This window comes from Gossypium hirsutum, chromosome A06 (assembly GCF_007990345.1).
Source record: "Gossypium hirsutum isolate 1008001.06 chromosome A06, Gossypium_hirsutum_v2.1, whole genome shotgun sequence".
NCBI lineage: Eukaryota > Viridiplantae > Streptophyta > Magnoliopsida > Malvales > Malvaceae > Gossypium > Gossypium hirsutum.
In genome coordinates this window covers 118,279,907-118,293,094 of record NC_053429.1, presented here as the reverse complement: position 1 = coordinate 118,293,094, position 13,188 = coordinate 118,279,907, and the positions used below count along the sequence as shown (strand labels likewise).

The following is a 13,188-nucleotide window of genomic DNA, read 5'->3' as shown; positions in this document are numbered from 1 at the left end:
TGCTGTTAGGCATCCATTGATCTCTTGAAAATATTCTGGAATTCAGTACGTTGGGATTTGTGGTGGTGTGTTAGATGGTGAGAAAGAGGGATTGTAATACTAGGAAATAACGATTTTGTGAGTTGGCATTAACAATGCCTTGCACTCAACAGAGGGATTTAGTTGCCAGCTCGTTTGGAGAAGAATTCATCACATGTAATTTGTATTTCGCCAAAGCTAGGAAGATCCTCTAAATCTGTATCACCAACTTTAAATGACTAACTGAAAATATAGACAAATAAAAATGTGACAAACCTTGGGAACGCCCACATGCTATAGTGACGTTCAGTCTTTTTAAATCGAATACGTAAGGTTAATATCCAGCAACAATATGGTATTATTATCATCGTTTCTTACTCCCATTTGATATAATCCATCAATGGCGAGCGAGGGGATAAACAAGTTCATCAAGCTTTGGCTCTACATAATCATTTCCCTATGCTACTGCTACTACATAGGTAGAACCAAGAAAACCCCTAAAGGAATTGTACGGCTTCTTTGTTTATTGCCAGTTATGTGCCTATTCCTCGCCATCCCACTCAACATCTCCTCCATACATTTCGCTGGTACCACTGCTTTCTCCATCTCTTGGCTTGCTAACTTCAAGCTTTTACTTTTCGCCTTCGGCAAAGGCCCTTTATCATCCCCATCTCTCTCTGTACCTCGTTTCATTGCCCTTGCTTGTTTCCCTATCAAAATCCAACAACACCCTTCACATCTAAATGCCTATCAAACACCTACAAACTATGCAATCAAGGTTCTGCTTTTTGCCTTTTTGCTTAGTGTATATGACTATACGCACCATATCCACCCTACGATCTTGTTGGTTCTGTATTGTTTTCATGTATACTTTTGTCTAGAGATTATCCTAGTAACGGTGGCGACCTTGACTCGAGCCTTGTTGGGTCTCGAGCTAGAGAAACAGTTTAACGAACCCTATCTCTCCACCTCGCTGCAAGATTTCTGGGGTAGGAGATGGAACCTCATGGCAACTAGTGTTCTACGACCGACGGCGTACGAACCTGTCCGGAACACCGCTGCCCGTTTCATTGGTCATAAATGGGCTCTGCTTCCGGCGGTTTTCGGGACTTTTGTGGTGTCGGGAATCATGCACGAGCTGATTTTCTATTACCTGGGACGCGTGTGGCCGACATGGGAAGTCATGCGGTTCTTTCTTCTCCATGGAGTATGTGTGACGGCGGAGATCGTTCTGAAGAACGCGTTTGCGGATAAATGGCCGTTGCCCAGGGCGGTTTCTACGCCGTTGACGGTTGGATTCGTGATGATTACTGGTAACTGGCTATTTTTCCCACCGCTTCTACGGTGTGGGGCTAAGGAGAGGGCGCTTGAAGAGTACGCGGTGCTAGGCGCGTTTATTAAGAATGTCACTACGCTAACCTTCAGCTCTTTCCAGTCACAATGATTCTGGTGCGTTATCTTTGAGATATTTGAGATGTTTGGTGCTATTCTTAGAATAAAAAGTTTACATGTCATAAAATTCTGGGTTTTTAAGTTAATTTTTTAAATCTTTTTGATTCATTTTCAAACTCACTGTTGGAACAATTTAGTATTAGAGCCACAATTACAATGGCAAAACAGTGGTCAGCAAAAAAGTGGCAAATAGAAATATACAATGAAGTACACATTGCATTATCTAGTTATCCTGTCTGTCAGTCTTGTCAATTAGAGCGTCCATGATACTTTTTATCAATTGTAGATGAAGTATTGAAGTAGTATTATTTACATAAGTTACACACAAAAGTATTTTCAAAGGGAAACAAAGTAGCTGCTCATAAATACCAGGCGGGCATGGCAGCTAACTGGCAAAGAAATAATTTTCTACACACACATTGCTTGAATGAATAAATCAAAATGTATTAATCTAAAAGCTGAATAATCACATTTCTTCCATTTTAATCTATCTCCATCTCTTCTTTTCTTTACAGCTATTAAGTACCAACATTCACTACTTTCTATACATATAAAGCGTAAGGTTATAAATGTTTTCAAATCAACTGTTGTCAAGGTAGATTACCCGAGCATGGATCCTTGTTAAGTTTCTGGCTCTGAATGCTCTTTGCGAAAATGCTTTTAAGCCTGCATGATTGTTTTAGTATCAGTTTATAGGTAGAAGGATTATCCCATGCTACAAAGGAAAATCTGTCACTATATTCCCCCGCTCCTTCAACTAGTAATTGCCAAATTAAGGCTCCTGCCCCAGCTTGTCTCTTCTTTGCCAACTCGTAAATTTTTTCATACATGGTCTTTAAAAGAATATCCTTGTCTGCTAATCCTTGGTTGTCTGCATGCACCAAAGTGCCAACTTCCGTAAAGATAACTGGTTTTTTAAGCACATGATCCCCGTCACTTATATGAGAATCCACCCACCGGGAAAGAAAACGAGCCTTTGCTTCCATATCATCATGGGGTATCCTACAATGTATGTTATAAAGGGATAAATATTGACATTTATAAATAGAATGGAAGATAAAAATGACCAATGAAATATGCACTTAGGTGATCTGTGACACTAATTTGAGCATCATCGTAGGAGTATTTTCCATTGGCCTAAGTAGACCAAATGAGATAATGGGAAACAATCGCTGCTGGTAACCATAGCAGAAAATTAATTCGGACACTTGGACACAGTATTTTTTAGAGATATTATCATATCATGCTGCAAAATAAAATTTAACAACCAGCTATCAGGGTATGCATGAACCGAAGCAAAGTCAATGTTCTCAATTGCTGAGTTCTGTATAAAGTCTGATCCAAGTGAGGCTGCCCATTCCCCAGGATTAACTTCCAGTCCCTTAGTTGTATTCAGGCCATAAAACCCCTCAAGTCCAACAGTCACTAGATGTTTCTGATCCAGACTCTTGACAAAAGCAGCCATCTCATTAAGCCATGCCTGTACTCCATGCTAATAGACAGTATTAATAAAGTTATAATAGATGCCAAAACAAAGGGGAAAAAATGAAACTGATAAATTCACATACATTATTTTAGAATGAGGAGTTTCCAGACTAAGGCTTTGCTTGGTAGAGTGGAAAGGAAATTGGAAGGATGGAAATTGAAGGGGTAGAAAACTAGAAGGATGGAAAACATAATTTCATAGATTTGATTGGCAGGAAAGATGGATTTCTTTCCGTCCATTGCTTAGTAGAGTTAAAAAATAAAAGAAAAAAAAATTTGAAAAATGCATAATTTTGAACTAACATACACATCTTTCTAATTTCTCTGCTCTCATCCTTCCAATTTGGAAGGATTGATTTTTATTCATTAGGGTAAAAAATATCATCACTTCTATTTTCTTTCCTCTCACTTTTCTTTCCAACCAAGCACACTCAAGCTATACTAGATATCAGAATATTGAAAATAAATGGAAGGTACAACAATCTACTGATGTTCAGAGATTAAAAGAAAAAGAAGAAAATCTCTCAATTACTCTTCAGGTCTTCAGGCCAAATGATTACAAACACATAGTAGCACAATTATGAAACAGCAAGTTCTATAATTCACCTGAAGAATGGGAGCAGAGGAACTGGATGAAGGGGCTCATTCATCAGCTCCCAAGCAAATATTGCCGGTTCCTCAGCATACTTAACACCACTCAAGGAATTCTTTCTAGACAAAATAGCCTGTGAAATACAACATCCAATGTTAACTTGATACGATTGCTACAGCCAAAGAAGAAGCATACATGTGGGTGAGTAAAGCCAATAACTTTCTTATCATACAATCAAATCTTTCCATTGATCTAAAAGTAGTGGAAATTCACAGAACGATGCTTATAAGTCAGCTCTTTCTGAATGCTTTCAGTGCTGAGTACCATTATCATCCAACACAACCTATTGGATAGAAAGTTATAATGCCAAGGATTAAACCTTAGCTTCATCTAAGGCATATTTCTTTTAAAAAAGCAGATTTGATGACCCGATCTCAACAACATCTAGCAATTTGAAGATTGATAAACTTATAATGCTCCAAGGGTCATGGCCAAGTACCTTGACATAGGCCTTGTAGTAATCTTTAATCATAGGGTGTGAAAAAAATGAATCAGTTGAAGAAGAAACATTATGTCCAGCTTCTTGTGCCCATCTCACATACTGAGCTTTCCCACCAAAGTTACTTAAATTGTTCACCAAACTTAGAATCAACCTAATCCCATGCTTCCTTGCTTCAACAATCACATAATCCAATCCCTATCTCATTACAATGCAACATAAGAAAAATTAAACGAAATAAACAAAAAGGTATTTAGAAAACAAGCCAATGGAACCATAAAACATACCCGAAAGACTCGTTCGTTAAAGACACCAGGAGATATCTGCAAGGCATTAGGTTCAACACCATCGTTGAAAGCCCAAGTCCTGCAAACAGTCAACCCCATTTCCGCCCCTTTCTTGAGCATCTTCGACACCCTTGACCTGGAGGGACCAGCCCACACGCTCTCCTGCATTAGCCAATAGGAGTTCCAGCCGTTGATGTAGAACGTTGACTGGTTCTCCAGTGGAGCGCGGGGGTTGACGATTATGAAATGCGTGGAGTTTGCAGAAACGAAATCCATATGGGATTGCCATAGGATGGGAAAAGTAATGGGATTACTGCCCAAATTGAAGTAGAGGAAAATGGAAAGTAGAAGGATGCCCAGCAAAGGATAAAGCTTCTTGTCTCTCCAATCTGATGCCATTCCGCTGTAGCAGGCGGTTGGTAGCTGGTCTGTAATTGTGGCTCCTTTTATTACTTCCATTTGCCTTTTTAAATTTAAATGCTTTTTTTATTTTTTTATATTAATTCTTGGTATTCCACGTTCATCTCATTTGCGCCGACCATGAGTTATACTCTGCTCTTTGTTATCTACGCCACGTGTAACCTTGAAATTACATTAGATCATATGCCCCACCAAGTTGATATAAAATTTTAGACTTAATTTTTAAGTTCAACTAAAAAAATATATTTAAAATTCTGTTTAAATTTAACTCATATTAAAAATGTTAAACTCGAATTTGACCTAGTTCATCCGTATTAAATTTTTTTAATTTATTTTTATATAAAAATAAATTTAAAAAATATAATATATTAAAAATACTAAAAACACTAAGATAATTGTAATCTAGCAAACAATTTCGTTTAAAATAATAGTCAAATTAATAATAATACAAAAATTATACAATATACAAATAATAATAATAAAATATTAATAATATAATAGTGAAATGATAATAAAATAATAAGAATGAAGTTGATTTGAGCCGGGCCCAAGGCTAACCTTCTTAAAAAATGAACATTATTTTTGTCCAAACCCATTTATCAAGTCATTATTTTATTTAAAACTTTTTATTTTTCAAACATTTAAGTCTAGACGAGTGACTCAACTTATTATCAAATCTATTCACAATACACTTTATATCCTTATTTTTTGTACCATAAAATTTCAATACCTCAACTTTTTTAACTATGCATGTAATTTTAAGTTTTTAATTTTATATGCATATAATTTTGTAAACAATACCTTAATCTTTTTATCAATCATCAGGAGGATTTGTTCGCTAAGCAAGCTTGGCGAATCCTTATAAAGGAGTAAGGTATTATCACAATAAGAATTTCCTTTCTATCGAACAATCACCATCTTACTCTTGGATTTGAAAATGTATACTCAACATAATAGATATATGCAAATTGGGGATTGACATTTAAATATGAAATGGGAGGGATTTGGGTCTTAATAGGAGTATTAGGTGGGGTTTATTTGAAAATATAATCTATTACAAAAACAAATCTATTAACATTGATTGGGAAAAATAAATAAATATGAAATCGTGTAGTGGACGTCGTCCCCCAAGATTAATATAGTCCTTCAATTCGTACACCCAAATATAGAAAATAAAACTCAATTGGTGTTACTCTTATTAAGAAATCACAGTAGGAACAATAAATTAACCATCTATTTAAACTAGTAACAAAAGAGTTAAACGGTTAAAAAGTATAAGTAATTTTATAAAAAACCCATAACAATATCTCCACTAAATCCTCAATACTTTTGATAAGTCAATTTTATAAGTAGGGAGTAAATTATTCGATAGTTAAATATAGATGAACTTGACTCTAAAGAAATTAAGAAGTTTCAGTTGAATTCCCATACATTTTGTGGGAAATTATTTTTGAAAAGGATAATCCAAATTCAATATATACCTTAGCCTTTGAATCACATTTACTTTTTGACCAAAGAAGGAATAAAGAAAGATGTTATTGAAGTTTCATTAAGATTATTGGGAGCAACTCTAGTAATTGGAAAGATGTTCGCTACTTAAGAAGGGCAAGGAGACATCGATTTTGGAGTAACAACTTTTAACTAGAGACATAGAGGAAACTTGACCATTGTATGCAATCTAAGCTTGTCGAATTACAGCTATAAGACATGTATTATTAATTATGAAAGAGAACTAGATATAAGGGCAACACTACTCATTTTAGCATTGAAGAGATTAAGGTTTTAGTAACAAACAAGTTTGATAGAAAAATGCAGCAAGAGGTCAAGCATTGGATGAAGATATCAATCACTACATATTATTTCTTCAGTTAACTTTGATTAATTTTAAGTATTTTCGTGTGTTTAATTAAGTGATCTTACACTAAATCATAATAACTATCATAAATTCATACTTGAATGCCCTCTGCTGTGGAGAAAGTATCGCCACAATACCATTAAAGACGATTGTTACACTAGAGACATTTTTAATATGAATCTAAATTAAACCTTATCAATGAGACAATAATATAACGAAAGATTCCATTGAAATTATTACATTTCCTTCTATTGTGCGTCAACCATTATGTCATTAAGCACATCATTAGTCCAGTCAGTATAAAACTAATTATAAGAGGGGCTTTTTGAAGGCTTAATTAATCGTTAATTTTTTATTAAGCCACCCCGAAAAATACAATGAAAAAATCATAAATGCGACACGTGTCCTCAGAGCTTAACGTTAGGGAAACGCGACTCCTAAAACCTTGATTCTGTTCCCTTTGGTTTCACCGATCAAAATCCCCTTCTCATAAATTTTCTCTCTTGAAGATTTCATGCCTACCCACCTTTAATCTCAACCAACGGAAGAGACTTGGCGTGCGATTTGACTGTTCCAATTTCCTTTTCAACGTTCTATTAAAACCCTAGCCTCTTCCTTTTGCTTCTATCGGGGGAGAAGGGAATCATGTCTTTCGATCTCATGCTGAAGCCGTCCTGCAGCGGCTGCGGATCCTCCCAAGATCTCTACGGGAGCAACTGCAAGCATATGACTCTCTGCGTCTCTTGTGGCAAAACCATGGCCGAGAACCAAGGCAAATGCTTCGAATGTGGCGCCATTGTCACCCGCTTGATTCGAGTTCATTTCCCAATCTTCAAATCTTCTTATTCTAATTCCTCTTTCGATAATAGCTTAATAGCGATTGGGTTAATTGTTGGACATAATTTTTGGAATTTAATTTAATTTCGGGGTTATTTCTTTTTGGAATTTAGGAATACAATGTTAGAGCAAGTCCTAGCACCGACAAGAACTACTTTATTGGTAGGTTTATGACTGGGTTGCCCAATTTTTCAAAGAAAAAAAATGCTGAGAATAGATGGTCTCTGCAAAAAGATGGGCTACAAGGACGCCAAGTTACTGATGCTTTGCGGGTATTAGATTTATCCTTCTTCATCTGTTTCTTGTATGTTCCTAGCTTTCACCTTAAAACGGGATAGCTATTATATGGTGTCTGCATACTCCAAATTCCTGAAAAAAGGTTGAGAACATTGGCAAGTAAATTTTTAGAGAAAGTTCTATGAAGTTTTTTCTGGATTCTGTGACGCAGACCCATATTTTTTATTTTGGCATATCATGTAATTGTTGTACAAGTAAAGTAAAAAGTAGACTGAAGCAGTTTTTTGCTATGTTGCGGAACAAAAATTGATAATTGCAAGAATATAGCAAGTATCATTTTTCATATTCTAAGGAGGGAAATTTTCCTGAACTTGGAATGATTTAATTATGCCCTTATTGACTTTGATGCTGAATTTCATTATTGCTGGCTCCTATTTTTTCAGGAGAAATATAAGAACAAACCTTGGTTATTGGAGGATGAAACAGGTCAGGCTCAATATCAAGGTCAACTTGAAGGTTCACAGTCGGCAACTTATTACCTGCTTATGATGCAGGGAAAGGAATTTGTAGCTATTCCTGCTGGTTCTTGGTATGAGTGACATATTATTGTTGTTTTGACTACTTATCACTGTTCCAACCACTCATTGCACTGTTGTTCTATAATATCGCTATATTTGAGTCTTATTAGTTTTTTAATTGTGAAACTCTTTGGCAGGTACAATTTTAACAAGGTTGCCCAGTATAAGCAACTTACACTAGAAGAAGCTGAAGAAAAAATGAAGAACAGGAGGAAGACTGCAGATGGTTATGAGAGATGGATGATGAAAGCTGCGAATAATGGCGCTGCTGCGTTTGGTGAAGTGGAGAAGATTGATGAAAAAGAAACTGCTGCTGCTGGTGGGAGGGGACGTAAAAAGTCAACTGGTGAGGAGGAAGAAGGTCATGTATCAGATAGAGGAGAAGAAGATGAAGAAGAGGAAGCTGCCAGAAAGAATAGGCTTGGACTTAACAAAAAAAGTGGTGATGATGATGAAGAAGGTCCAAGGGGAGGTGATCTTGATATGGATGATGATGATATTGAGAAGGGTGAGCTTTTATAATGTTTGTGTCTTGGTGTCTATTTCTTTGTTATCATTCTGATTTGTAGAATATTTGGTATTATTTTCCATGTTGAAGCAGAAGATGAATGAAATTAACATAGAAATAGTATAAATTAACTATTGTGAGAGATAAGGTTGACACCGAAGGTCCCTAGTCTGTCTCTTTTTTTTTTTTTTTATTCGCATGCTTTTGGTTAAGGTGATGATTGGGAGCATGAAGAAATATTCACTGATGATGATGAAGCTGTTGGTAACGATCCTGAGGAAAGGGATTTGGCCCCTGAAGTTCCTGCTCCACCGGAAATCAAGGAGGTATTTTTGATACACTTAATATAACCTGCAAAATAAGGATCACATTACCTGTTAGGATCTTGTTTGTCTCATGTAAGAATAGTTTTAAGCCTCATAACTTCTTTAGACTCTTGAGATTTTGCAGTTTGCACTGGATAGGACATTATTCTACCCACTTTTTTTATTGTTATCATTTTAAATTCTCTATTCAAAGACTACTGCATGGGAATCTAAAACTATACAATATAAAATTTATTGAGAAGGTCACAATAAATATAAATTTCCAGTTTCTAGAAATCATTTACTATACAATTTATTCAAATTTTCTAGGCTCGAGCATTAGTTTGTCTTTGGTGATAGACTACTTTTACTCTCACGGGTTGTCTGCAAATAAGAATCATTTGGATTGTATAGTACCATATTCAGAGTAAAGTTTTGCTAGTTACTGCTTGCATTTTGTGTATGTGTGTGCGTTTTTCCCCACCAAAACAATTTCTTTCTTCTGTTGGTAGAGGTGGCCTTTTTTTATCATTTATACTGGAATCTGGTCTCCTTTGAATAGTAGAAACTATTTTCTGTTTTCTTTCAGGATGAAGACGAGGAGGATGAGGAGCAAGAAGGACTGAGTAAGTCCGGGAAAGAGTTGAAGAAGTTATTAGGGAAAGCTAGTGGGCTTAATGATTCAGATGCAGACGAAGAAGATGATGATGAGGATGTAAGCTTATAGGATACCTAATGGCTTATTGTAATACATTTTTATCTAACAAAAGCCAACAGGATTAACATGTCTCGCTTTTAGTTCATCATTCTTGATGATCATTTTCTGTAGTTATAATGTCTCATCTCTTGTTTATCAAGATGGAACTAACTAATCCCGGCTTGACTTTACACAAACCTTTTGTGGTGTCTACACCAATTATGCTTATGCCTAGAGTTTTTTTTTTTTTGCTTCAGGTGGATGATGATATGAACTTTAATCCTACACCAGCTCCTAAGCAGAAGGATGCACCTAAAGAAGAACCAGCTGACAACAGTCCGATGAAACCGGCACCTTCAGCTTCTGCTCGGGGTACCCCAGCTACATCTAAGTCATCAAAGGGAAAGAGAAAAGGTGATGATACAAAAGCATCAAATGGTACCCCTCTGAAGAAGGTTAAATCAGAACCTGTATGTTACCAGAGCTCCTAATCTTACCTCTTTGCACATGTAGATGTTTTTTAAGAAGAAATTTGTTTCAAATGTTTTACTTATTTTGTGCTTTCTGAGGGGCAGGAGTCAAAAACTTCTGTGAAGGAGGAAAATACAGCTGCTTCGAAAGGCAGTGCGCCTTCCAAGGGCACGTCATCCTCTGCAAAAGCTGGATCAACATCAGCTGCCAGTGCATCTTCTTCTAAAGCAGGTTCAGCATCAACTGCTGGACCTGTAACTGAAGAAGAAATCAAGGCTGTGTTATTACAAAAGGCACCTGTAACAACATCTGATCTTGTCGCTAAATTTAAAGCTAGGTTAAAATCTCCGGAGGTATTCTGTCTTCCATAATCCTTTTTCCTTTCCTGTTTTGTTGGTTTAATATTTATTGCTGTGCTTACTGATCTATTGTCAACTGATCTCTTTGGTTTATACATTCAGTAGGTATCTAAAATTTGTATATAGATTTTATTGTTATTAGATTTTTGGAGTTTCACAATTGTGGGGCCCATGCTTTTAATCTCTGAAGAATGAAACAGTTTAGCATTATAGATATGGTGCTTCATATTAGTAACTGCACAAGGTAGTTCTAGACCAAGAAGGCAAGTTTGGCCCATTAGATAAGCAGATCAATCTAAAAACACCGCGAGATATACTTAGTTTGTTTATGCATTTAATTCTCTCTTTTATTTACTTTTCAATGTACTACTTAAGTGGATAAATCTCTTTGGTACAGGACAAGAAGGCTTTTGCAGATATTCTTAGGCGAATTTCTAAGATACAAAAAACGAACGGGCCTAATAACTACGTCGTGTTGAGAGAAAAGTGATATTTCTATCTGTGTTTCAAGGTGTGCCGTAATAAAGTCTTATGCTTTGGTCGTCAACAGAGAGGGGAAAGTGTAACTTGCATTTTCTAGAAATGGATTTTGCAAGTGGCGAGTTAGAAACAAGAGGTGATAAGGAAATCTGGTCTATCATCCTTGTAAGCAGGCATCTTTCTATGTGAATTTTAAGACAGGTACCTGGACATTGTATACCTACATGGATTTTTCTAGAATTTAGAGTTTGACATTTTGTCATGCTGAATGGGGAGTTTCCTTATTATATTAGCAGAATGGCTAAAAAAATCTCACTCAGTTATAATTTTCAGGTTTAGCCGTTTAGGTGCTGGCATTCCCATGTTGCCTTATCATTCTGTTGGAAACTACAAAGTATCCTGTTATTTCAACATTTCGTCTGAAAACTTGAGCCATTGGCACTATAAAACACATTGCATCATCTAATATATATATATATGCGTATGGGCGTGTGTGTTGGGAGGGATTCATTTACATTGCGCACTTTTTTTAACTTTTTGTAGGGTTATGATTCATGCACATTGAATTTAGTAAAATAAAATCACTTTAAATATATATAAAATATTTGTAAAGGTAGTATTCTCTAGATTGATATCGGATTGATTTAATATGTACTAAATTGTGATTCTTATTTTAAAATTTTTATATAATCTATACTATCGTTTGTTAAAATATAGTATTTTAAAAAAAATTCAATTAATTGATTAAATGGTTGAATTATTAAATTATTTTACCTTGCCTTGTCCAGTTTTGCAAAACTACATTAGATTTATTATAGGATATAGAGCATAGGGCAAACATAAGCTAAAAAGGATGAGTAATAAGCCAACTAAATAGCCATAGAAGTGCAAAGCAAGAGCCCAAGTGATAAAATTGGGAAGTTCCCATAAAGCTGGACTGATGGGGAAGGGGTTGTGGGCGCGGCGGCTATGCTCCAATCAGAGTTGTCTGACTCTGACAATGTCTGTGGGAATTCTGGGCTCTGCAAAGGCATTAACTCCACGTGTAGCTTTAGACCCTTTTTGCAGCTCTCAGGCTTGCTGCTCATGAAGTATCGAATCCCTTCCCCATCCAATTCGATGCCATCTAAGCCCACTGTATATATCCTTATGGGGTTTCCTACATCACACGACTCATATTCATCCTTGCTCTTTACCTCTACGATGCTCTCCTGTGCTGCAGAGGAGGGGAAACCTGCACAACATTTAGTAATAACATTATTCACTAAAGCATGTATGGAAAGTAAGAAACAAAAATGATGGATGAAACATGGTGAGGAAAGACAATAAATTATATTTGACACGATTCATTAATGCTTTGGGAATTACTTGCAGGGGGAATTGTCTTCTGTAAGTTGATGTAACATAGGCATTGCACTCTTTTTCTTTTACCAAAACCATTAGTTAAATGAAGCTGGAAACGTTTTGTAATTAAGAGCCGACTTACAGATTTTGTCTCCGACCCTGAAGATCCTGCCGGAAGACCAAGATGCAACGTCAAATGAAGGGTCCCAGCCACGGTCACCTCCGACCACGTGATGCACTTGTGCTCCGACCCATTTCACACCAGTATTGGCTGCCATAAAAACAAGAACCATCACCATCTTCGTCACCATTGTCATAGTTATTGTCACACAACAGGAAAGTATATGTTGCTCTAGTGTTGCTTAACAAACAAGAAGGGATTCTTTTGAAAGAGAAAGATGGGGTGAAGTGTGTGTGTTAAGCAAGAAAGTTATCACAACAGAGACAAAAAGGGTGGCTTACATCCTCCAGGCAGCTTCCTAGAAACAATGGTGGAATGGTTGCTGTGTACCCACCAATTTTGTTAACACTTCCAGAAACAATTTTTTTCTTAATTCTGATTTTTAACTAATTTTTATTCCAAAATTTCAATTTAACCAGACCAATTAGTTAATTTAAACAGTATATTTACGTACATAACTACAATTATAATAATATTCTTTCGATTAAATAATCATAAGATGTCTAAATTTAAATTAGAATAACTATAGAACAAATCGCATGAGGAACACTCTTACTGACTTCATTAAAATACCCTTTGATTG

General features: G+C 36.1%; 3 protein-coding genes and 1 pseudogene across 4 annotated transcripts; 2 read left to right on the top strand and 2 right to left on the bottom strand.

The window, feature by feature from the left end:
- Positions 1-105: 105 nt before the first annotated feature.
- On the top strand, positions 106-1,782 carry LOC107961937 (acyl-CoA--sterol O-acyltransferase 1). Its single transcript, XM_016898122.2, has one exon. It carries the CDS (start codon positions 419-421, stop codon positions 1,460-1,462), a length of 1,044 nt encoding a protein of 347 aa, XP_016753611.1. The 5' UTR covers positions 106-418; the 3' UTR covers positions 1,463-1,782.
- Positions 1,783-1,893: 111 nt separating this feature from the next.
- On the bottom strand, positions 1,894-4,807 carry LOC107961936 (mannan endo-1,4-beta-mannosidase 6-like; annotated as a pseudogene).
- A 2,225-nt stretch (positions 4,808-7,032) lies between these two features.
- LOC107963099 (transcription initiation factor IIF subunit alpha) lies at positions 7,033-11,552 on the top strand. Of its 2 annotated transcripts, XR_005928845.1 has the most exons (10): positions 7,033-7,424; positions 7,559-7,717; positions 8,126-8,271; positions 8,398-8,768; positions 8,982-9,094; positions 9,663-9,788; positions 10,028-10,240; positions 10,346-10,594; positions 10,998-11,281; positions 11,414-11,552. XR_005928845.1 is itself a non-coding variant. In XM_041115987.1 (9 exons), the coding sequence occupies exons 1-9, from the start codon at positions 7,254-7,256 to the stop codon at positions 11,088-11,090; spliced, it is 1,641 nt and encodes a 546-aa protein (XP_040971921.1). In that variant the 5' UTR covers positions 7,033-7,253; the 3' UTR covers positions 11,091-11,552. The 2 variants fall into 2 exon arrangements, 1 of the variants encoding a protein (XP_040971921.1); XM_041115987.1 differs by having other exon boundaries at positions 10,998-11,552.
- Positions 11,553-11,820: 268 nt separating this feature from the next.
- On the bottom strand, positions 11,821-12,955 carry LOC107961940 (mavicyanin). The gene is made up of 2 exons (XM_016898124.2): positions 12,567-12,955; positions 11,821-12,314 (listed from the first exon to the last, which is right to left on the bottom strand). The coding sequence occupies exons 1-2, from the start codon at positions 12,739-12,741 to the stop codon at positions 11,950-11,952; spliced, it is 540 nt and encodes a 179-aa protein (XP_016753613.1). The 5' UTR covers positions 12,742-12,955; the 3' UTR covers positions 11,821-11,949.
- Between the last annotated feature and the right edge of the window lie 233 nt (positions 12,956-13,188).

What these genes read in the sequence shown, in the direction of transcription:
- LOC107961937 (XM_016898122.2), top strand. Translation starts at nt 419, where the DNA reads ATGGCGAGCGAGGGGATAAACAAGTTCATCAAGCTTTGGCTCTACATA.
- LOC107963099 (XM_041115987.1), top strand. Translation starts at nt 7,254, where the DNA reads ATGTCTTTCGATCTCATGCTGAAGCCGTCCTGCAGCGGCTGCGGATCC. An exon ending in AAGTTACTGATGCTTTGCGG is followed by an intron (nt 7,718 to 8,125) that starts GTATTAGATTTA and finishes CTATTTTTTCAG; the next exon opens with GAGAAATATAAGAACAAACC. An exon ending in CTCCACCGGAAATCAAGGAG is followed by an intron (nt 9,095 to 9,662) that starts GTATTTTTGATA and finishes GTTTTCTTTCAG; the next exon opens with GATGAAGACGAGGAGGATGA.
- LOC107961940 (XM_016898124.2), bottom strand. Translation starts at nt 12,741, where the DNA reads ATGACAATGGTGACGAAGATGGTGATGGTTCTTGTTTTTATGGCAGCC. An exon ending in CAGGGTCGGAGACAAAATCT is followed by an intron (nt 12,315 to 12,566) that starts GTAAGTCGGCTC and finishes AATGTTGTGCAG; the next exon opens with GTTTCCCCTCCTCTGCAGCA.